Raw genomic sequence first — 23,503 nt, forward strand, 5'->3', positions numbered from 1 at the left:
AGAGGTGGTACTGGTGATTGAACCCAAGACCTCATGCATGCTAAGCAGCACTCTACCCCTGAGTTATACCCTCCCCCTAATGACTGATTTTTTTATGTTGAACGCGCTTTGTATTCATGGCATAAGCCACACTTGGATGTGACATACTATTCTTTTTATATATTGCTGTGTTTGTAACATTTATTTTAAAAATGATAATTGAAATAGGTGTTGTTACTCCTTATTATTACTTAAGTCCTGGAATATCTTTAAAAATCACGACTCACTTGTTTGTTTGTTAATCAATTCAGCGAACAGACATCTGACATTTTTTGTGTGCCAGGCATTGTTGTAAGTGTTGGGGATTAGAACACTGAGCAAAATAGAGTTCTACCCTGAAACTATATTCCTTCCTAGAATGTAATAAAGTATCAAATAGTGGTTAGTGTTCTAAGAAATAATAAAAGAGTGTAGGGGAATGGAGAATCCTGAAGTGAGGGGCTAAAGCTATTTTAAATAATTAGTCAAGGCAGGATTCTCTGAGGAGGTGACTGGAGCAGAAACATGAATGAAGTGAGGCAGCCAGCCATCTTATTTGTGGAAAATTGTCCCAGGCCGAGAGAAGTGCAAGCACAAAGTCCCTGAAACAAGGGCTTGTTTAGTGTGTTTCATGAATAGCACAGAGGCCAGTGTTTCTGGAGAAGGTTATAGAAGTCAGAGTAGTCAGGGACTTGATAATACAGAGCTTTGCAGGCCATGGTAAGGACAACTTTGAATTTTATTCTGAGTATAATAGCAACCACTTATTTTTCACCAGATATTTATTGATTATCTGCTATATGTCAGATATTTTTGCATGTTGACAATATAGTAGTTAACAAAATAGACAAAAATCCAAGTCTTTGTAGACCTTAAAAGTGTTAGTAATAAGTGTTGTTGTTTATATAATATGGGGGTAGTCTGAAGTGGTGGAGTTTAGTATGATCAGTTAGTAAACATTGTTTTATACAATGATTACATATTTAAGTAATTTAAAAAATTGGAATAAATGTACTTATGTTCATATAGCTAAAACTATGTGAATATAATGTAACCTTTTTTAATTGTGGGAGACATAGCTGTTTTCATGAGTTTCTTTTGGTTGCAGAATAGACTTTCAGACTAGGTTTTTTTATAAGGATACACTTGAGAACAGAATACAGAAAAACTTTATGGAAATCATAGAACTGGAACTGTGATATGGCTAGGCCTTCCATAGTCCAAAACCCTAAAATCTTTATACCCAAGTGTATTGTCTATTGCTGTATAGCTCCAAAATTTAGTGGTTTAAAGCATTTATTTCATAGTTTCTGTGGAACAGGAATCTAGGCATGGCTTAACTGGGTGCCTCTGGCTCAAGGCATCTCAGAAGGCTGCAGTCAAGGTGTTGACTGGGGCTAGGGGCATCTGAAGGCTTGACAGGGGAAGGATCTGCTCCTCAGATCACTCACGTGGCTATTGACAGACTAGGTAATTGCTGTCTGTTGGCTGAAGTCAGTAGTTTTTTGCCATATGGGTCTTTCCAGCTCACAACATGCCGGCTGGTGTTCCTGAGTGAATGAGAGGGTGACAAGATGGAAGCCACAGTCTCTTTGTAACCTAATCTTAAAAGTGGCATCCCATTATCTCTGCTGCATTGTCTTTGCTGGAAGCAAGTCATTAAATCCAGTCCACACCCACGAGGAGGATTATACAAAGGCATGAATATCAGGAGATGATGATTATTAAGATCATTTAAAAAGCTGCTAATCATACCAAGTAAGCCCTGGAGATCTTACCAGAGTTTTTGTGTATATGTTTTATTCTAGTTCCCTACCGTAAATGTTTCCTAGCCACTCTCAATGTCTACATTTCTTTCTCTTCTCTTTTTCCTACCAATTCTAGTTCTTAACTATTAATCTGTGTATCTTTCCCCTACCTCTTATTCTTAGTTTCCCCTTATCTTTAATTTATCCAGGGCCTAACATGAACTCCACTGCTTCGTTATAGTCCACCTTCTGCCCCTGCTGCTAGCCACTTTGATTACATCCTTAGTGGCCTGTTCAAATTTTTGAAAGGGAACAGGTGAATAGGGAGGGGATACAGTGTAGTATCTTTTGAATATGACAACCTCAGGCAGAACTGTGATTAGGGCAGTTTCTCTTAGATAGCTATTTAGTTATCTAAATACTATTGTAGATGTTTATAGATTAGAAATTATAGGTTGTTGGGTTGATCAAATGAGAGATTGAATCTTGAAAAAAAAAATTCCCCAGTGCTAGCTTGTTTTATATAATTATTTTTCTGTTTCTCGTTAAGTGTAAAATATACTTTTAAAAGAAAACCCAATGATATGAGTTATTTTTGTTTTCCTATTTGTTTTGGATTTAGGATAAAGGAAAAGTGTTTAAAGTTTGAGACATACAGAATTTGGAGAGAGAATTATACAGGAAATCTCTACATTTTTGGAGATATTATATGGTAAAATATTTTAAAAAACCAAACATCTATTTTTATAACAGAATTGATAACCATTAACATTTGTTCATTTTTCCATTTAGTATTTTTCCCCAAGTAATAAAATACTGATGCAACTACTGTGACAAGTTGGGTGGGTATTTTTTTGGTTCATCTTTTATTCTTGTAATCACATAAACACACATATGTATATGCACATTACATAAGGTATGATTTTGTGTGTGTGTTTTATTCATATGGTACCATACTATATATATTCTGCACCATTTCTTTTTTTATTTTACTTTTATACTAGTTTTTGAGATTTGTCCATATTAACATATACAGATCTAAATCATCCTTCAACTGCTCTATTGTATTCTATCATGTTTTAATATCTGTTCTCTTACTGTTAGCTATCTTGGTTGCTTTGAAAGAATGTTTTGCTAATAGAAACATTGCCTTCTTGTGCACCTGTGCCAAACACATTTTCCACATTATTATCAAATGATAGAATCAATTTATCGTGCAAATAGATGAGAGAAATCTTATTTATCCACATTCTCATGATAAGTGATATTTTCAGACTTAAAACATTCTGTTCAGTTTGGTGGTTAGAAAGGTGGTCTCTTGCTTTATTAATCTACATTTCCGTCTTTACTGGTAAGACTGAGTGTATGTTTAATGATGATTTGGATGTCATCATCTCTGAAATGTCTTACTGCTGTATCCCTTTATATACTTTCTTTGTATACTCAAGATGTTAATCCTTTGCCTATTGTGTATATTGCAGATATCTTTTCCTAGTCTATCACTTGCTTTTAACTCTGTGTATAGATTTTTATTGTATAGAAATTTTTGTGCCTTTTTTTTTCCATTTTGATCATTCTTGTTAGTCTTTGCAAAGAATTAGCTTTTGGTTTTGTTTGAAGAAATTTTATTTAAATAGGAATGAAGGTGTAGAGTTATAACTAGCACCTGGGCACATACAGTATGGGAGTGTGGCCATTTAAATCACTGTTAACTGTCATGTAGGTTGAAGCAAAAATTATGGAGTGTCATAGTTTCATAATGTCTTCAAAAAACTTGTAATTGTTAATGATATAAAATTTATTTTACTAACTATTCAGTCTTCATAATTTTTAATGGTACTGGGTTAACTTTTTTTGTGAGTCAGAATATATGACTTTATACTTTTTCTTTTGATAAAATACAATGAAATTTGTTTAATTATGGGATTAATCTCTAGTGTCATCTGTTATATTCCGCACTGTTTTTCAGGCAGGGGTGACTGCTTCTATAATGATAACTGATAACTATTCATTTGTGAAAAGGAAAAAAGTGATTGCAGATGCTTTTTCAGAAAAAAATTTTGTGCATTGCAGGTTAGGCAAGTTTTCACTACTACATTACTTTTTAACACTTGTGTAATTATACAATTTTTTGTTTGTAGTTCAGTTCACTTATATTATCTTACATTATTTTATATATTTCAATTATTGATAGTGTTCAGATTGTGAAGTTTAAATTAAATGAAAGTTTTGAGCAATTTATCATATTTTATAAAAATAGTACTTTTAGTTTTGGATACAAGTATGAGACTGAGTCATATTTTCAAGTATAATTTCCAGATTCCAGGTTGGAATTTTTCTCTTTTGGCTCTCACTAAACATTGTAAAAAAAAAAAAATGGAATCCTGAGATATAATTACATTCACAAGTATTTGTCTAACACTTATGTGTTAGGTAGTGTGCAACTTTCATTAAGGTTTTGGGTATTAGCCCACAGTCAGAGTTAAGAGTAGTTTAGTCCTTACTGAATTCCTTATGAGCTAGAAAAGAGAAGAGATAATGTTAGGAGTTGGGAAATAAAGGAGGAGCTTTGTTCCATTCAGTTGTTAATCGGAAACACTGAAAGTGTTTTTTCTTGATATTTGATCATTTATTTTTACATTATTTTAGGTTTCCAGTAATTATCTGCAGGATTCGCCATGACCCCAGCTCTAAGGGAGGCAGCAACAAAGGGTATCTGCTTTTCATCTTTACCAAGTACCATGGAGTCTGACAAGATGCTATGCATGGAAAGTCCAAGAACTGTAGATGAAAAGCTGAAGGGAGACACTTTCTCTCAGATGCTGGGATTTCCAACTCCTGAACCTACTCTTAACACTAATTTTGTGAATTTAAAACATTTTGGCTCCCCTCAGTCTTCAAAACATTATCAGACAGTTCTTTTAATGAGTTCTAATGCTACATTAAATAAATACAATGAAAATTATAAACAAAAGAAATTAGGGGAACCCAACTGCAATAAATTGAAAAACATACTATGTAATGGCAGCAACATTCAGCTCAGTAAAATCTGTCATTCTCATTCTGAAGAATTCATCAAAAAGGAACCTCTGTCAGATACTACAAGTCAGTGCACAACAGATGTACAAATTATTTTGGATTCAAATACAACCAAAGACACTAATGTAGAAAAAGTGCAACTGAAAAACTGTAAGTGGTACCAAAAGAAAGCACTTTTGGATAAAGTTAGTGATGCTGAGGTTAAAAAGGGTTTACTGCACTGTGCTCAAAACAAAATTGGGCGTGGCTGCTCAAATGTGCCTGTTAGTTCCTCAGCTGCTGAAAAGGAGGAGGAAGTGAATGCTCGTTTACTCCACTGTGTAAGCAAACAGAAAATTTTACTTAGCCAGGCTAGAAGAACCCAGAAACATTTGCAGATGCTCCTGGCAAAGCATGTTGTTAAGCACTATGGTCAGCAAATGAAATTTTCTATGAAACATCAACTCCCCAAAATGAAGATTTTTCATGAACCTACCACAATTTTGGATAACACTTTATCTAAATGCACTGAAATTAAGCCAGATGTCAACATATTGACTTCAGAGAATAAATTGTGGAATGATACAAAAAATGGCTTTGCACGGTGTACAGCTGCAGAAATCCAAAGATTTGCACTGTCTGCTACAGGGCTGTTGTCTCATGTTGAAGAGGGTCTGGATTCTGATGCAACTGATAGCAGCTCTGATGACGATTTGGATGAATATACCATTAGAAAAAATGTGGCAGTGTAAGTGCAAAATTATTATTAGACCTTTTACTGTTCTGTATATAGCAGCAATTTTGTCTTAATTTCAAGATATGTTGAAAAGAAATAGATTTTCTAAAAATCTTAATGCCATAATCTTTAAGGTATGATACTTTGGTGAATTTTTTAAATGCTTCATTTGTTAAAAATTACAGTGTGTAAATATATACATACTGTTTAAAAATAAGTTACTCAACTGCTCTATCTAGGAAAAAGTCTACACACGAATAATAAAAGCTAATTAGCTATAAGTAAGTATTTTTCCTGTTCTTGAATAGAGTAGGCTATGGACAAGACTTAAAATGTTGCTTAAGCAATCTAGCCAATATGTATAGCTAAAAATTTTTTTTGAAGTCTGCATAGGGAGCCCCCATTGGGTTCAGGAGTTTATCAGTTGATAGTACATACAAGCTGACCTGCTGCTTTCAAAAATTTTGAACTGTTTATATACTTCTTTTATTTACAGCTTAGAGCTCTGGTCTTTACCAACTTAGTTAATTTTTGCTAGATTGAAATAAACAAAACAAAACGATAATGTCAGCTATTAGATACATATTGCATGCTTATTATGTGCTGGGCCCTAGGGATTCAGTTGTGGGCAGAATATTCACAGTCTCTACCCTCTTGGAAATCTGCTTCAGAGAGAGGTATCTAGATATTTCATAAAGCAAAACAAAACAAAAACACAGAGAAAAATGGTTTTACCTACAATACTGTTTTAATACTCCAAAACAGCTCTGGTAGAAGTTTCTGGGATGATGGAGATGTTCTATATCTGTGTTATCCATTAGGTACTAGGCTTATGTGGCTACTGAGCATTTGACATGTGGCCAGTACAACGGAGGACCTGAATTTTAAATTTGATTTGATTTGAATTAATTGTATTTAAACAACCAAATAGAACATAGTTTTAAACCTAGTTTTCAGAGAACCTGTTAATGCCCGCAAATTGATGCAAAATACTGTGTATATATATATGTGGTATTTTGGAAGGGAGAAGTTCATCATTTTTATCAAATTCTCAAAGATAAATGAGGATCGTGAAATTAGATGCTGAACACAATTTTTACTGATAAATAGAAGGTCAGTATATTAATCTTTATAGTGAAGAATAAAATGTAAAACAAAGTGAGCATTCCAGGCTTCTGGTGTTCTGTTATCATTACATTTGGAATGTGTTTGAATGTGGGAGCTGATAGTTATTATTGAGGACATATTTTTCTGACTGGCATTGTGCTATTTACTTTACATTTTATGTATTATTCGATGTACCTGTTATCCTTATTTCACTTAAGAAAAAGATTCAGCATGGTTAAGTGACTTGCTTATGGTTAAAAAGCCAAACAAGTCATGGAGTTAGGATTCTTGCCCATGTGTGTGAAACTTTAAATCTATGCTCTTTCTTTTGGACCATCTAACTTTATCAACATCTTATCATTGATGCTTACACATTATTAAGTACATGTGTTCTGAAAGAAGTCCAGAAATTTATCAGGTTTTATATTTATAATGCTTTTGAAGTAATTCAGTTTAATAAAATTTAGTAGGTGAATGTTGTAAATTACTTTTTTGTTGTTGAGAAGAGCTAATGGGCTGGGGTTTTTTAATCATTGAAATATAGTTGATGTGCAATATTATGTTAGTTTCAGATATACTGCATAGTGATTTGACATTCACATCAAGTAAGTCTAGTAACCATCTGTCCCCATGCAAAGTTACTACAGTATTAATGACCATATTCTTTATCCTGTATACATCTTCGTGCCTTATTTATTTTATAACTGGAGGTTTGTACCTCTTAATCCTGTTCTTTCCCCCACCACCCCACACCCCTCCCCTCTGGCAACCACCTGTTTATTCACTGTATTTATGTTTTGTTTTTTTAGATTCCACATATGAGTGAGAGCATATGGTGGGTCTTTCTTTATCTGACGTATTTCACTTAAGATATTACCCTCTAGATTAAGCCATATTGTTGCAAATGGCAGAATTTCATTTTTTATGGCCGAATTCCATTGTATGTGTATGTGGGTATATATAACCATCTTTCTCCATTCACCTATTGATCAACATTTAGGTTGCTTCTACATCTTGGCTATTGTAAATAATGCTGCAGTGAACATAGGGTTGCATATATCTTTTGGAGTTAGTGTTGTCATTTTCTTCAGATGAATACCCAGAAGCAGACTGCTGGATCATATGGTAGTTCTGTTTTTAATGTTTTAAGGAACCTCCATAGTGTTTTCCATAGTGGCTGCACACATTTACATACCCACCAATAGTGCACAAGGGTCCTTTTTCTCTGTAATCCTTGTTATTTCTTATCTTTTTGATAATCATTCTAATGGTGTAGGTTTGATTTGCAGTTCTCTGATGATTAGTGACGTTGAGAACCTTTTCATGTTGGCTATCTGTATGTCTTCTTTGGAAAAATGTCTATTCAGGTCTTCTGCTCATTTTTTAATCAGTTTTTTTCTTTTTGATGTTGAATTGTATGAGTTATTTGTATATTTTGGATATTAACCCTTTAGCAGATATATAATTTACAAATACATTCTCCATTCAGTAGGCAGTCTTTTGGTTTTTTGATAGTTTCCTTTGCTGTGCAACTTAATTTTAAGCAACTGAAAGGCAAATACTTCTTTTTTCTGTCATTGTGTATCCACTCCCCAGCACTGTCTATTTTTTAGTGATTGTTTGGTATTCGTTGAGTGAATGAATGAATTTTTCTGTATCTGTATATGTAGTTGTGAAGATACAAAAATTAGAATTGACAATCTGTGAAATTTTCTCTATATGTTTATCTTTTCCTCTTCCATACTGTATAATTTATCTTTACTTGATTTTTCCCTCCTTTCTTTCTTGGTCTCTAGTACCAAACTGGTCACAAGATGTATCTTATACATGTTAGAGTCAGCATGAATATGTTTTCAATGAATAAATGAGTGAAATGTGCCAAAATATGGACATTTAAAAGTAATTATTTTATTCTAATATTTAACATTTTAACTTTGGTAAGTAAAATGTATTATATTTATCTTAAAAATCTTAGATTATATTACTACAAATGCCTTTTTTTTTTTTTTTTTAGTTTATAGGTCCTATAAGAAAAACAAATTCCTTAGCTCCTACATTCCTATCAGGAAATTTACCTGTGAAGGAAAGTAATTGTTTTAGGAAATTGAATAGTACTCACGTTAGCCATTACTAGTTATTTTAAATATATGTTTAAATATTTAATAATAGATTAATTCATAATGACATTGCTGATATACTTTAAAAAGAACTTTTGATTGAAAGACTACATTAGACATTAGACTTTTTTTAAACTTAAGTTGGAAAGAAAAATAGGACTGTGTTTTTTGTAGGTTTGAGATACAGTCCTTATACTGTAATATGAATAGAATCTCCCCCTTCATGTTTTGTTCCTTTGGTGAAGGAGCACAAGTTCTGGACATGCTTGTGTTACTATCATGGCTTGCTCTGTGACTCTGAGCAAAGGTTAGGGTTATTCTTAACCTTCTGAATCAGATCCCTCTTCTTTGGTCTATTTTAAAGAGTTCTGGAGATGAGTAGATGAAATAATAAATATAAAGTGCCTATACATTATAAGGCACTGATTGAACAGCCAGTAAAGAGAGTCTTATAAAACAATTTACTGTTGTGGAAGACTGGAGCTTAATACCCCATGGGACTCTTGGGGAGCCAGTGTAAAATACATGCCTGAGTTAACCATTTGAGAGGTGAGAAAGCTGGAGAATTTGTACATCAAATCCTATCAGTGACTGGGTGAAGGCTGTTCCTGGTTGTGTTAATTCTCTGGCAGTTCTCTTCTGCCAGTTTTCTCCTATGTTATCTTTTTGGAATTTTATAGTGTTGTGTTTTACATTTAGATCTATTATCAATTTTGAGTTAATTTTTGGGAAAAGTGTAAGGTCTGTGTCTAGATTCATTTTTTTACATGTGGATGTCTAGTTTTTCCAACACTGTATATTGAAAACACTATCCTTCCTCCACTGTATTGCCTTGATTTCTTTGTCAAAGATCAGTTGACCATATTTATGTGGGTTTATTTGGGGGCTATCTGTAAAGTTCTATTAATCTATTTGTCTATTCTTTTGCTAATACCACACCATCTTGATTACTATAGCTTTATACTAAGTCTTGAATATGGATAGTGTCAATGCTCTGACTTTGCTGTTCTTCATTGTTGTGTTGGCTATCTTGGGTGTTTTTTCTCTCCATATAAACTTTAGAATCAGTTTGTTGATATCCACAAAATAGCTTGATGGGATTTTGCTTGGAATTGCAGTGAATTTGTAAGTCAAGTTGGGAAAAAGACATATTGACAATATTGCATCTTCCTATCCATAAACATGGAATATGTCTCTATTTATTTAGTTCTTTGATATCTTTTATCATAGTTTTGTTGTTTTCCTCACCTTCCTAGATTTTGTACATATTTTGTAAGATTTATACCTAAGTATTTCATTTTGGGGGATGCTAACATAAATGGTAATGTGTTTTTAATTCAGATTTGGCTTGTTCATTGCTGCTGTATGGGAAAGCAGTTGACTTTTGTATATCAACTTTGTATCCTGCAGCCTTGCTATAATTGCTTATTAGTTATAAGCTTTAGAAATGATTCTTTTGGATTTTTCCCATGTTATCTGCAAGCAGAGTTTATTTCTTCTTTATAAACCTGTATACATTTTATTTCATTTTCTTGTCTTACTGCATTAGTACAATTTCCAATACAGTGTTGAAAAGGAGAGGTGAGGGAATATCTCGTCTTGTTCCTGATTTTAGTGGAAAAGTGTCTGATTTCTCACCATTAAGTATAATGTAGCTGTAGGTTTTTGGTAGATATTTCCCTTTATTCCTAGTTTAATGAGAGTTTTTATTGTGAATGGGTGTTGTACTTTGTGAAATGCTTTTTGTACATCTATTAGTTTAATTACATGATTTTCTTTCTTTTTGATGGGATGATGATGTAATAATGTGATAATGATATGATGAAGTTGATGTGATGGATTACATTAGTTGACTTAGAATGTTGAGCCAGCTTTGTATATTTGAGGTAAATCCTGTTTGGTTATGGTGTATAAGTCCTTTTATACATTGTTAAATTGAATTTGCTAATATTTTGTTGAGGATATTTGCACTTATCTTCATGAGATTGTAGTTTTCTTTTAATGTCTTTGGTTTTAGTATTAGGGTAATGCTGGCCTCATAGTAGGAAGTAGTCACTCTGCTACTATCTTCTGAAAGAGATTGTAGAGAACTGATAAAATTTCTTCCTTAAATTTTGGTAGAATTTACCAGTGAACCCACTTGGGCCTGGTGTTTTTTGTTTTTGGAGGTTGTAAATTATTGATTCAATTTCTTTAATAGATACAGGCCTATTCAGATTGTTTATTTCCTCTTGTGTGAGTTTTGCCATATAGTACCTTTCAAGGAATTGGTCCATATCCCCTAGGTTATCAAATTAATGGACTTAGAGTTGTTCATGATATTTCTTTATTATCTGCTTAGTGTCCATAGGATCTGTGATGAAGTCTCTTCTTTTCTTTCTCTTGTTAGTAATTTCTGTCATTTCTCTTTAATTCTAGTTATCCTGGCCAAAGGCTTAATTGATTTTATTGATCTTTTCAAAGAACTGGTTTTTCTTAGTTGATTTCATAGTTTCAGTTTCATTTATTTCTGCTCTGATTTTTATTATTTTTTTCTTCAACTTACTTTGGATTTAATTTGCTCTTTTTTTTCTAGTTTCCTAAAGTGGAAGCTTAGATGATTAATTTTTACCTATCTCTTATTGTCTAATTTATTAATTTAATGCTGTAAGTTCTGTGTTTTTCTCTTATGCTTTTCCCCATTAACACTGTTTCTGCTGCATCCCACAAATTTTGATGACTTGTATTTGTATTTTCATTTAGTTCATAATATTTTAAAATTTCTACTGAGATTTCTTCTTTGCCCCATGTGTTAATTAGAAGTATGTTCTTTAATCTCCAAGTATTTAGGGGATTTTCCAGTTAATCTTTCTGTTATTGATTTATAACTTAATTCCTGAGAGAGGACATTATATGATTTCTGATTTTTAAAACTTGTTGAAGTATGTCTTATCGCCTAAAATGTGGTCTCTTTGGTGAATGTTCCATGTTAGCTTGAGAAGAATGTGTAATCTGTTGTTGTTGGATGAAGTAGGCTATAGATGTCAATTATATTCAGTTGATTAATGGTAGTGTTGAGTTCAGCTCTATCCTTACAGGAAATCAGCCTGTTCGATCTGTGCATTTCTGATAGAGGAAGTGTTCAGTCTCCAGCTATAATAGTGGATTCATCTATTTCTTCTCGCGTTCATCTACCAGTTTTGCCTCATGTAATTTGATGCTCTTTTGTTAGACACATGCACATTAAGGACAGTTGTCTTCTTGAAGTGTTGACTCTTTAATTATTATGTAATACCTTTCTTTATCCATGGTGACTTTCCTTGCTTTGAAGTCTGCTCTGTCTGAAATTAATATAGCTACATCCGCTTTCTTTTGATTAGTGTTAGCATGGTCTAACTTTCTCTATCCCTTTAGTTTTAATCTAGATGTGTCTTTATATTTAAAATGGGTTTCGTGTAGACAGCATATAGTTGGGCCTTATTTTTTGATCCACTCTGACAATTTTTGTCTTTTAATTAGTGTATTTAGACCATTGTTGTTTAAAATGATTATTGATGCAGTCGATTAATACCTACCACATTTGTCACTGTTTTTTATTTGTTGCCCTTGTTCTTTCTCCTTTTTTTGTCTTCCACATATTTTCTGCCTTTTGTAGTTTTAAATGAACATTTTATATAATTCTGCTTTCTTTCCTTTCTTAGCATATCAATTAAACTTATTTAAAATTTTTAGTGGTTACCCTAAAATTTGCCATATATATTTCAACTAATCCACCTTTACTTTCTTTTTTTTTCTTTAATTGATTTTAGTTTTTACATAAAAAGTTCAGTAAAAAATGGATAAGGTGATTTTAAGCAGTAAATCAATCTTATCAACATAGCACAAGGCTGGCCAATCTTATCAGCATAGCACAAGGCAGCCTGCTTTGGAATATTTATATGATAACAAATTAAACCTTGTAGGAGAACTTAAACCATCCTTACAAAGTCTCCCTGTGATCCTAGCACGTACAGGCTAAAAGCAAAATAAAAAACAAAAAAAACCAGGAAAAAACATTATTTTCAATATATTCACGTATACTTTAAAATGTAATACAGATCACCTTTACTTTCAAATTATACTCTATCTCTTCCCAGTTACTGTAAAAACCTTACAATAACTAAAAAAACCTATTCTCTTTGTCTCTTGGATCACACCTATCATTCATTTCACTTATACATGGGCATACATAGGCATATATAAGCACACACGGACATATGCATGCATAATTGATTATGTTGTTGTTGTTATTATTTTAAACAGATCCATTATCTGTTGGATCCATTAAGAATAAGAAAGATAAAAGTTGTTACTTTACATTCACTTTGCTCCAGTGTTCTTTCTCTTCATGCATATCTGAATTTCTGACTTAAACAATTTTCTTTCTCCCTGAAAAACTTTTAACATTCGGCATATAGGGGAATGACGTCAGTACAATGCGCAATTAGGCTTAAACTTTTTTTTTCCAAACCACTTCAAACACGTTAATGTTTTGGAATGATCAAGGGCAAGCTTTTTCACAACTAAAGAGAAAGCCTTAGTAGTATAAGAAAAACGCTGAAAATTCTGTGAAAGTATCTTTCTACATTACAATTGGTTACTGGTTTATTGGTCAAAAATTGCTGTATATTCCAATATGCTGAAAGATCTGAGAAAGTTGCAGGTTTCGTTGAAGAAGCTGTAAAGACAGTACTTTTGTGTTAAAAAGAAATTGATTGATGAAGAAGGCTATCTCTGGATGATATTTTAAATTTTTATTAAACTGGTCTCTTATTAGAAATGAATGTCTTCAAGGGCCTACATCAAAGGAAGAAACACAAGTTCCAGGAAATGAAGCTTTAAAGGATGGGCTGACTTATTCTTGATGCACATGCCAGTGGAAACTTAACTATACCAATATTTTTATAAGGATTTTTATTGTTTTGTTAGGACTTCGTAGTTCTAAATTCCATAGATTTTGAGTCATCTGGCTCTAATTCTATTTTTTTTCCATAATTTCAGCTCTTTTTATTTTACAGGACATGGGGTTATTCAGGAATGCATATATGCTGTTATAGTCAAAATGCCTGTACTCAATTCTCGGTTAGTGGTAGTCAACTTTTTGAGTAACAAGGCAGTCTAATCCTGTTTTATCTTATTTCTTTTCAGTGCCCATCATAGTAACTAGCAGGACCATCACTAGCCCATTTATGTGCAGTAGGAAAAGATACCCCTTCCTCTGAGTAGATTTAAATTTGTTATTGCAGGGCTTGGAGTGCAGAACTCTTGCTGGATTTTAGTCCTGCTTGTCCTTTAAGCTGCCCTTGTGCAGTGTATAGTTTGGAAACACTACACGGTAGCCTAGCTTCCTGAACAAAAGAGGTATGCACTCATATAAACACATGCATACACACACACACACACGCACGCACACAGACAGTGCTTGTTGAATGCTGAGCTGCAGGACTTCAGACTGATCCTTTAGCAAGTGTGTTTTGGTTAGTTTTTAAAAAATTCGTTTATTTCTTTTATGTATATGTCCCTATTTATCAATATTTGATACTATGCAAGGCTTTTAAAAGCATAGTTAAGACTATTTAACAGACCATTAACTTTCAGAATTCTTTCCATATAAGAGAAAGGGGATGGTATTGATAGAATACATAAGTATTCCCTGACCTCTCCATTTTTTATTTCTCCCTTCCTTTCTTTGACTTGGTGGAGGGAGTGATAGATGGTAGGAGAGAACAAGAGTAAATATGCCGATCTGATGTGTGAATCCTTTTAAACTAATATTGAAAATTTCAGTTTAGATAGTTGACACAGTGGGTTTTGCCAGAATTCTAGGCAGAATTGTACAATGTATTAAGATTATGACACAAAGCCACATTCAATGGGTGGAGTAAAGTCCTCTCTTTCAGATCCAGATGTGGTTCCTTATGTTGTGGTAACCTATAAACTGATAGACAAGTTTTCTAACCCTCTTGCCTTCTTGTTTCTTATAAGTATATTGGAGTAGAGATAGCGACAATAAAACTCCCACTGGGAAAAGAGAAGAATGGGATATACATGATAGTTCCTGGATCTTACAACAATTAATAAGACTTCCTGCTTTGAAAGTGGAGTAAGGTCTTGGTAGAATCTCAATTCTGCTTTCTGAGAAAAGTTCCCTTGTTTTCCATAGTCCCTGACTTTACACTTGGGGAATTATTCCTTATCCATCATCCTTTGTGTTTGTATCTGAAATGGGTGTTGGGAAGTATACCCTTATTGGAGGCTGCATTGGATTCTCACCCAGTTTATTGTTGGAGCAGATTTGGGCTCCCCAGGTAGAACATGCTAGGCTTTATTTTTGTTGTTGTTGTTAACAGAATTGCCTCCAAAATGTAGGTTTCCATCGTATTTGCTTCCAGTCGGCTATATGTGAAAATACCATAGCCAGAGATCTCACCTGGTCACAGTTGGTTAAGCCTACAAGCTAGCTAATTTACTAGTTATTTTCCTTAGACCATCTAGCTCTCTTTCAGTTTAATGATTGCTACCTTGCGTCCACCTGAAACAGTACATTTGGGTAGCAGTCAATCTGACTTCTCCTAGGCTGTCTCCCATTATGTGGCTTAGAATTCTTAAGAGACATTCTTTTTCTTTTTTTTAAACATTTTTTTATTGAGTTATAGTCATTTTACAATGTTGTGTCAAATTCCAGTGTAGCGCACAATTTTTCAGTTATACATGAACATACATAGATTCATTGTCACATTCTCTTTCTCTGTGAGCCACCACAAGATCCTGTGTATATTTCCCTGTGCTACACAGTACAATCTTGTTTATCTGTTCTACATTTTGAAATCCCAGTCCCTTTCCACCCTCCATCCCCTTGGCAACCACAAATTTGTATTCTATGTCTATGAGTCTGTTTCTGTTTTGTATTTATGTTTTTTTGTTTGTTTTTTAGATTCTGCATATGAGCGATCTTGTATGGTATTTTTTTCTTTCTCTTTCTGGCTTACTTCACTTAGAATGACATTCTCCAGTAACATCCATGTTGCTGCAAATGGGGTTATGTTGTTGGTTTTTATGGCTGAATAGTATTCCATTGTATAAATATACCACATCTTCTTTATCCAGTCATCTGTTGATGAACACTTAGGCTGTTTCCATGTCTTGGCTACTGGTAAATAGTGCTGCTATGAACACTGGGGTGCAGGTGTCATTTTGAAGTAGAGTTCCTTCTGGATATATGCCCAGGAGCAGGATTCCTGGGTCATATGGTAAGTCTATTCCTCGTCTTTTGAGGAATCTCCATACTGTTTTCCACAGTGGCTGCACCAAACTGCATTCCCACTAGCAGTGTAGGGGGGTTCCCCTTTCTCCACAGCCTCTCCAGCATTTGTCATTTGTGGTTAAGAGACATTCTTGAAATATATTTTTTTGTTGTTGGTAGCTGTATCAAGAGAAGCAGTTGGCTCTTCTATTCCTTCAAGGCCCTGTGTTATTGGATTACCCATTTAAGTTAGAGGTAGGCTGTAATCAGAAAGAGCCTCCCTAAGAAGAGTTGTATTCTTTTTTTTTCTACTTGTAAATGAACTAATTCTTGCCTAAATTCATTTATATCAGGCTTAAAACAACAGGGAACAGCCAGTGCATTACAACATTATGATTTTTTCTAGCTGCTTCTGCTAGAACTGTAGTCTTGATAGGTACTTGGTCTCTCTTTTAAATGATCATGTTTTGCTGGAATAGTCTCTATAGTATAGTGTAATATAGAAAGGATCACCAACCTTTGTCTCTTTCCTGTCTGCTTTTTGCCTTACCTTTAAGTTAGCACCACATGTTTTGGGTTTGTCTTATGGTCCACTCTATTGGTTATAAGAAGTTTCTGTGTATAACATTTAGCATAAAGACTAAGTTGTAACGAAGAGCCTTAAAACTATAGTGACTCAAACATAATTTAACTTTTTTCTTACAGAACAGTTGAAAGGTAGATACATGTGTGACACAGGGTGGATAAAGAGCTCTGCTTCCATGAAATAGTCGAGGAACACCTGAAACAGGAATCCATAAATCACTTTCAGGGTTGTTTTTTTTTTTTAAAGATTCTGGCCTTAAACTGCAACTCTAGTTTTGTTTTGTTTTGTTTTAAAGGCAATGAAATTCTGAGCATGAAATATTGGAAACAAAGTAAAAGTGTTTTAGAGCACATACACACATGTGTAAAAGTTCTTTGAGTTCTAGTCTTAATGGAGTGCGGTTACTGGTACTACACTTTCTCCTTGGCTGTAAATAACTAGAAAACTGGAGAAAATACATGGAACAGTCATTTACAGAAAATGGATATGAGGAAGCAGAGGTCAGAGATTCAGTGATTCCTGAGAAAAGAGAAACAGATGTGGTAAACCCTTTGTTTGTCCTGGTTTTCTGCCTGGAAGTTCTTTCAGATATCAAGGAGAGGAAAGTCAAGTGGTCTTGCTTGAATGAGATAAAGATTAGAGTTGGGGAGGCTGAGATAGCTGGAATCAGAAGATTAGAATGCTAGAGAGGAAGGACCTATGTATTCAAAGAAAGATCATGTGAAATCTTCATGTGGTCCCCTTGAGATTTTTGTTAAATACTCCACTATTCACTACAGGAGAAACTCCGTAAGGACACACACAAAAACTGTTAGGAGATTGTAATCCGAACAATTTCCAGTGCTCATACAAGGTTGAGAGATGTTTGAGTTCTAAATAAGCAGAGTGGAGAGACTTGTTGAACATCTACAGCATTCAATACAGACCCCCAAATGGTCACACTTCAAGAGTAAGGCTGAGTTTGCCCTTGTTTCTAATGGCTACTCTATACCTGCTCTAACAAGTCTTAAAGCTGAAAAGAATGAAGTTGAACAATAATTTAATAACCTGTTGAAACAGAATTCAGTAGTCTGTAAAGAAAGACCAAAAAATCGAGAAATTTAACATTGTATTCATAGTGTCCATAATAAATGTGTATTTATATAAATATATATAAATACACACGTATATATAACCAACTATTAGACATGCAAAAGAGGAGGAGAAAAATGCTCAATAGAGACAGACACAGAAATGACAGATATGATGAGATTAGTTGGCAGGGACTTTAAAATATCTAAAATATTGTAAGCATGCTCAAAGACTTAAAAGGAAAACACAAACTTCTGAGAGAAATTGAAGATACAATAAAGAACCACTTAGCTTTCAGGGGGAAAAATACAATATCTGAATTGAAAACTATTGTTTCAGTTTAACAAGAAGCTAGACATTAAGGAGAAGTGGTTAATAAAATTTAACATATAGCAACAAATTATCCAAATTGAAGCTCATAGAGTAAAAAGACCAAAAAGAAAATGAACTGAATGTTAGTGACCTGGACACAAAAGTTCTAACGTATATGTAATTGGAATTCTAGATTTAAGGTGTGGGAGAGGCAAAAATATTAAGAGAGATAATGGCCAGAATTTTTCTAGATTTGCTGAAAATCATAAAACCATAGATCTAAGAATCTCAATAGATCTCAAGCAGGATTAAAAACAAAACCATACCAACATGTATTATAGTCAAATCACCAAGTTCTAGTGATACAGAGAAAATCTGAAAAGCAGTAAGAGAAGGAAAAAAAGCCATTTTATATAGGGAAGCAAAGAAAAAAAACTCACTGCTGACTTCTCATCAGAAGGTAAGCAAGCCAAAAAAAAAAAAAAAAAAACCAGTAAGATGATATATTTAAAGTGCTGAAAGAAAAAATCATTTTCTTTGAAATTTAATTATTTCATAAATAAAGGTAAAACAATCCTTCCAAATAAGCAGAAAATTTCCTATCAGTATACCTACACTATGAGAAATCTTAAAATGATCTTTAGGCTGAAAGAAAATGATACTGAGTGAAAACTTAGTTCTATACAAAGGAAAGAAGACATGGTAAGAAATGCAAATATGTAGGTCTGAATGTGGAAATTAAATTATACATTCCCAAATAAAGCATGGATCAAAGAAGAAATCACGAGAGAAGATATAAAGTGTTTCAAATGTAATGATAATGAAAATGTAGCATGTCTAGTTTTGTGGGATGCCACTACTAGATTAGTAAAGCTGTGCTTAGATGAAGATTTGTGGTTATAAATGCTTATATTAGAAAAGAATAAAGGTATAAAGATTATAGTCTAAGCCTTCTGTTTAAGAAGCTGCAAAAACATGAGCAACTTAAACCCAAAGCAAGAAGGAAAAAATGATAGCATCAAATCAATGAAATATAAAACACAAAAGCAATAGAGAAAAATCAGTGAAACCAAAAGCTGGTTCTTTGAGAAGATTAATTAAATTGATAAACTTCTAGCTCGACTGATTAGGAAAAAACTTACCAATAGCAAGAAAGAAATAAAAGCATCACTGTAGATGTTTCAGGCATTAGTAGAATAATCAGGGAATAGTAGGGCAATTTCATGCCATTAGGGTCAACAACTTAGATGAAATGGATTAAGTACTTGAAAGACACAAATTACCAAAACTGACAGAAGAAGAAATAGATAACTTGAAAAACCTTATGTTAGTAAGATAAATCAAGTTAATAATTAAGATACTTCCCTAAAGGAAACTCCAGGCCCAGATTACTTTTATTGAAACTTAAGGAGTAAACAACTCCTTCAAAAAATAGAACACTTCTTGACTGATTTTATGAAGCTGGCATTAGCTTGATTTTAAAACCAGACAAAGACATTATAGGAAAATAGCACATCAATATCTCCTTTGACTGTAGGTGCAGAATATCTCTAATGAAAAAGCAAATAGAATCTAGCAAAATGTTTTTTTAAATGCATCGTGACCAAAAGGGTGTATAACAGGAAGCAAGGTTGATTTAACATTTAAAACCAATCATAGAAAAAAAAGGAAAAACAAAATATAATTTCCATAGATACCAAAAAATATTGATAGAATTCAAACCTCATGATAAAAACTCACTACAAACCCAGAGTCGACAGAAACTTCTTCAGTCTGATAAAGGACATTTACAGATAGTATACAGCAAACATTACATTTAATTATGAAAGACTGAATGCTTTCTCTGTAAGATTAGGATGAAGATAAGGATATCCACTCACACAACTTATAATTAACTTTATATTGGAATTCCTAGCCAGTGCAGTAAGATAAGAAAAATAATAAAAGGCATCCAGATTAAAAAGTAAATAAAACTATATCTGCCATTGACATGATAATATACACAGAAAATCCTAAAGACTCTAGGAAGAAGGTACTGAAACTCATAAGTGAATTTAACAGGGTCAAAGGATGTAAGGTTACCATACAAAAATCAATTGTATTTTATATACTAGCATCCAAATAATTTATGAATGCTATATACTATCATCCATAAACATGAAATGGAGGTAAATTTTTTTAAATACACAAAACATAGCTGAGAGAAATTAATAGTATGCAAATACAGAGAAATAATAACATATTGATTGGAAGATTCAATGTTGTTAAGATGTTAATTCTCCACCAATAAATCTATAGATGCGATGTAATCCTTATCAAAATGCTGTTAGTTTTTTTTTTAATTTTTAAAGAAATTGACAAGCTGATTTGTATTGGTTAAAACAATACTGAGAAAGACCAAAGCTGGAGAATTTACACTGCTGGATTTCAAGAATTACTTTAATCTACAATAATAGTGTGGTATTGGGTGGGTCAGAGTGTTGACATAGGTAGGTAGATAAATGATAGATATCAAGGGGTCTGTGTGTGTATGTAAGTGTATATACAACATATAGTATTCAATAGGTAGTCTTTTATCTATTCAATAATTTTTTTTCTATTAAAGGATTATAGAAGATTTTTGACAAAATGGTTCAGGAACTAGGTATCTTATAGAAAATAATGAATCTGGACCCTTACCTCATACAATACACAGCTTAATTTGAATTGGATTATGAATTTAAAAGCTAAAACTCTAGTTTTTTTTTTTTATAATTTAGAAACATGAATAAATCTTTATGATTTAGTATTAAACAAAGATTTCTTGGGACATAAAAACTACCCATAAAAGGAAAGTTTGATAAATTGGGCTTCATCAAAATTAGATGAATTAGAAAAAATTAGAATCTTTTGCTGTTCAAAAACACCATTAGGAAAATGAAAGGCAAGCTACAGATTGGAAGCTGTAAATATTTCTGATACATGTGGTCTGACATAGGTCTTGTACCAATCAATAAGAAGATAACCTGATTAAATACGAGCAAAAGATTTGAAAAGACATTTCATTAAAGGAAGTCATAATCCCTTGAGAAGCATAGGAAGCGTACGAAAATACCCTGCATGTCAGGGACTGGGAAACTACGGCCCATGGACCAAATCTGGCTTGTTGGCTGATTTTATATAGAAAGTTTAATTGGAACATGGTTACACCCATTCATTTATGGCTGCTCTTATGCTATAACAGCAGAGTTGAATCGTTTATAAAGAGGCCACGTGATCCACAAAGCAAATATCTTCTGTCTACCTCTTTACAGGAAAAGTTTGCCATCCTCTGGTCTAAAGGAATCAAATTTTAAGGAAGGGTAATCTCTCTAGGTGAGCAAACACCGATGGAGAAGTTTTGCCTAATTTAATGTTATTTTCTCTGGAACAGACCTTATTTTTCTTGGGATTGTCACTTTTCATAATTAGATCTTCTTTTTTGATTTTTTATCATAGTTAACTCATTGTTATTAGTAAGGTAACAAGGTCTTTATATTAAAAGCAAAGTTAATTTATACAAGTTTTTCTCTAAGTCTTGGTAACTTAAGACATAATATTAGAAAGTTCTGTCTTATTCTGAGGAACAAACTACACTTCAAGGTCAAAACAGTGATGTAGGTTCATGATGTTGACCATAAGTTAGTACCAATAAAAATTGTACTCAAAACCACTTGGTTTAAACAGCTTGTACTTCCTTCCTGCCACAAGGTAAGTGCTGACTGCAAACAAGCAAGGATGAGGATTGAAGGCACACACTGCCTCTCTGGAGACTGACTAGTCTCATTGCCCAGGTGGTCTCCACTCACAGATGCCTTTGCCCTGACCTTCACTGGAAGTAGGAGCCCCCTGCTTCCAGTGAAGATCGGGGCATGCAGTACTCTGTGATCAGTTCAGCGCACTCTGGAGGGAGTGCAGGAAGTCAGTGTTCTTAGTGGCCTGGCATGCCAGGCTTACATGCTAACTTGGGAGTCTAGACAACTCTATGCCTCATATTCTTACTGGTTTGTTGTTGCATCAGCTGTGTTCTGATTGGTTACACTGTAAGTTATATAAGCCATTACATCATTGGTTATGTAAATTGTTTACATAAAACAGGTTTTGACTTTGGGATACAAAAGGTGTTAATCTCCTTTGAATGAGATAGCCATATACTTATCTGTAACATGTTTACCACCATAAATATTTTTCAGAAAGACATATTTTCAAACAAGGGAGCATTTTTGGTGGAAAAGATTGGTTACCACTTCCAAGCATAGCAAACAGATTTTATTCACTCCTGTTAAAATGTAGGCTAAAGTATCCATTACAGAAAATTCATTTCAAATACCACAAAGCCCCAGCATTATTTAGTTTACTTACATTTAATTTGATATTACTATTTTCTATGGTAGTATAATTTAATGTCAGATATGAACATAAAACTTGTTTTTGTAAACTTAGTTTCAGTATCACAGTATTTTTACAAGAAGTACAGTAACATGAACTCCATAAATTTTTCTTTTTCTCTATTATATTTGACCACAAGCTAATCATAAATTTGATAACCAAGGAAAATTACATGTTATAGGAAAATTTTCCAGCTGGATCAAAATTTAATGAAAGAATGTTTAAGATCATCTTTGATTTCTCCATGTTTACTCCCACACCATACTTCTGCAAGTCCTGTCAATTTTAAAATCAACCTTGAATACATCCTCTTATTTTAATTTCTTCTTTATCTCCTGCCCCATTTCTAGTCCAGGCCATTTTCATCTTTTATTGAGTATTTTAGTCAGAACAGGCTCTAGAGTAACAATCACCTAATCTCAGTAGTTTAACCCGGCAGAGGTTTGCTGCGGCTTACATAAAGTACGGCGTGGTTTGAGCTGTGATCCTCTTCCATCTTGTAGCTATACTGTCTGCACTAGTGGCTTTGAAGGTGGTCAGGTGGACTGGAAATGACCGTGTCACTTTAGCCCACAGCCTGCTGTTCAGAACTAGTCACATGACTCCAACCTAAGTGCAGTGAGGGCTGGGAAATGTAGGACAGCACATGAAATATATTTAGAGATCACTATTACTGTACCACACCCAGATGGTTATAGTTGCATCCTGATTGGTTTCCTTATTTACTCTCATGTCCCAGTACAATGCTACAATGCTTTCTCCACCTAGCAGTCAGACTGCTCAAAAAGTGTTTTTGCTACTGTCTCACCAATAACTTCCTTTTTGCATAAAATCCAATACTTTACCCTCACCTGTGCAACTACTGATGTGGCCCTTGCCCTCTTCACTAATTCTGTGATTGGCAGTTAATGTTATTCATATTATCTCTGAATAGTATATTTTGAATAGACATTTTTTTAAACATTTTTTGAGTTATAGTCATTTTACAATGTTGTGTCAAATTCCAATGTAGAGCACAATTTTTCAGTTATACATGAAGATACACATATTCATTGTCACATTTTTTTCACTGTGAGCTACCACAAGATCTTATATGTATTTCCCTGTGCTATACAGTATCAT

The 23,503-nt window shown here is 33.6% G+C and overlaps 1 protein-coding gene across 7 annotated transcripts in view; it reads left to right on the top strand.

Annotated features, from left to right (window-relative positions):
• Positions 1-23,503, top strand: part of KANSL1L (KAT8 regulatory NSL complex subunit 1 like) — a 113,600-nt gene that overhangs the window by 11,776 nt on the left and 78,321 nt on the right. For 4 of the 7 annotated variants that reach the window (XR_012072775.1, XM_072961346.1, XM_006205250.4 and 1 more), the window contains exon 2: positions 4,416-5,532. Coding sequence is in view for 6 of the 7 variants with exons in the window: in XM_072961346.1 (XP_072817447.1) it covers positions 4,445-5,532 (1,088 nt within the window). In the remaining variant the exon portion in view is untranslated. Of the gene's footprint in view, positions 1-325; positions 739-807; positions 1,777-2,460; positions 2,479-4,415; positions 5,533-23,503 lie in introns of those variants that run through there. The other 3 variants (XM_072961343.1, XM_072961344.1, XM_072961347.1) reach the window with 3 other exon arrangements.

The sequence above is a fragment of the Vicugna pacos genome, chromosome 5 (genome assembly GCF_048564905.1).
Source record: "Vicugna pacos chromosome 5, VicPac4, whole genome shotgun sequence".
NCBI lineage: Eukaryota > Metazoa > Chordata > Mammalia > Artiodactyla > Camelidae > Vicugna > Vicugna pacos.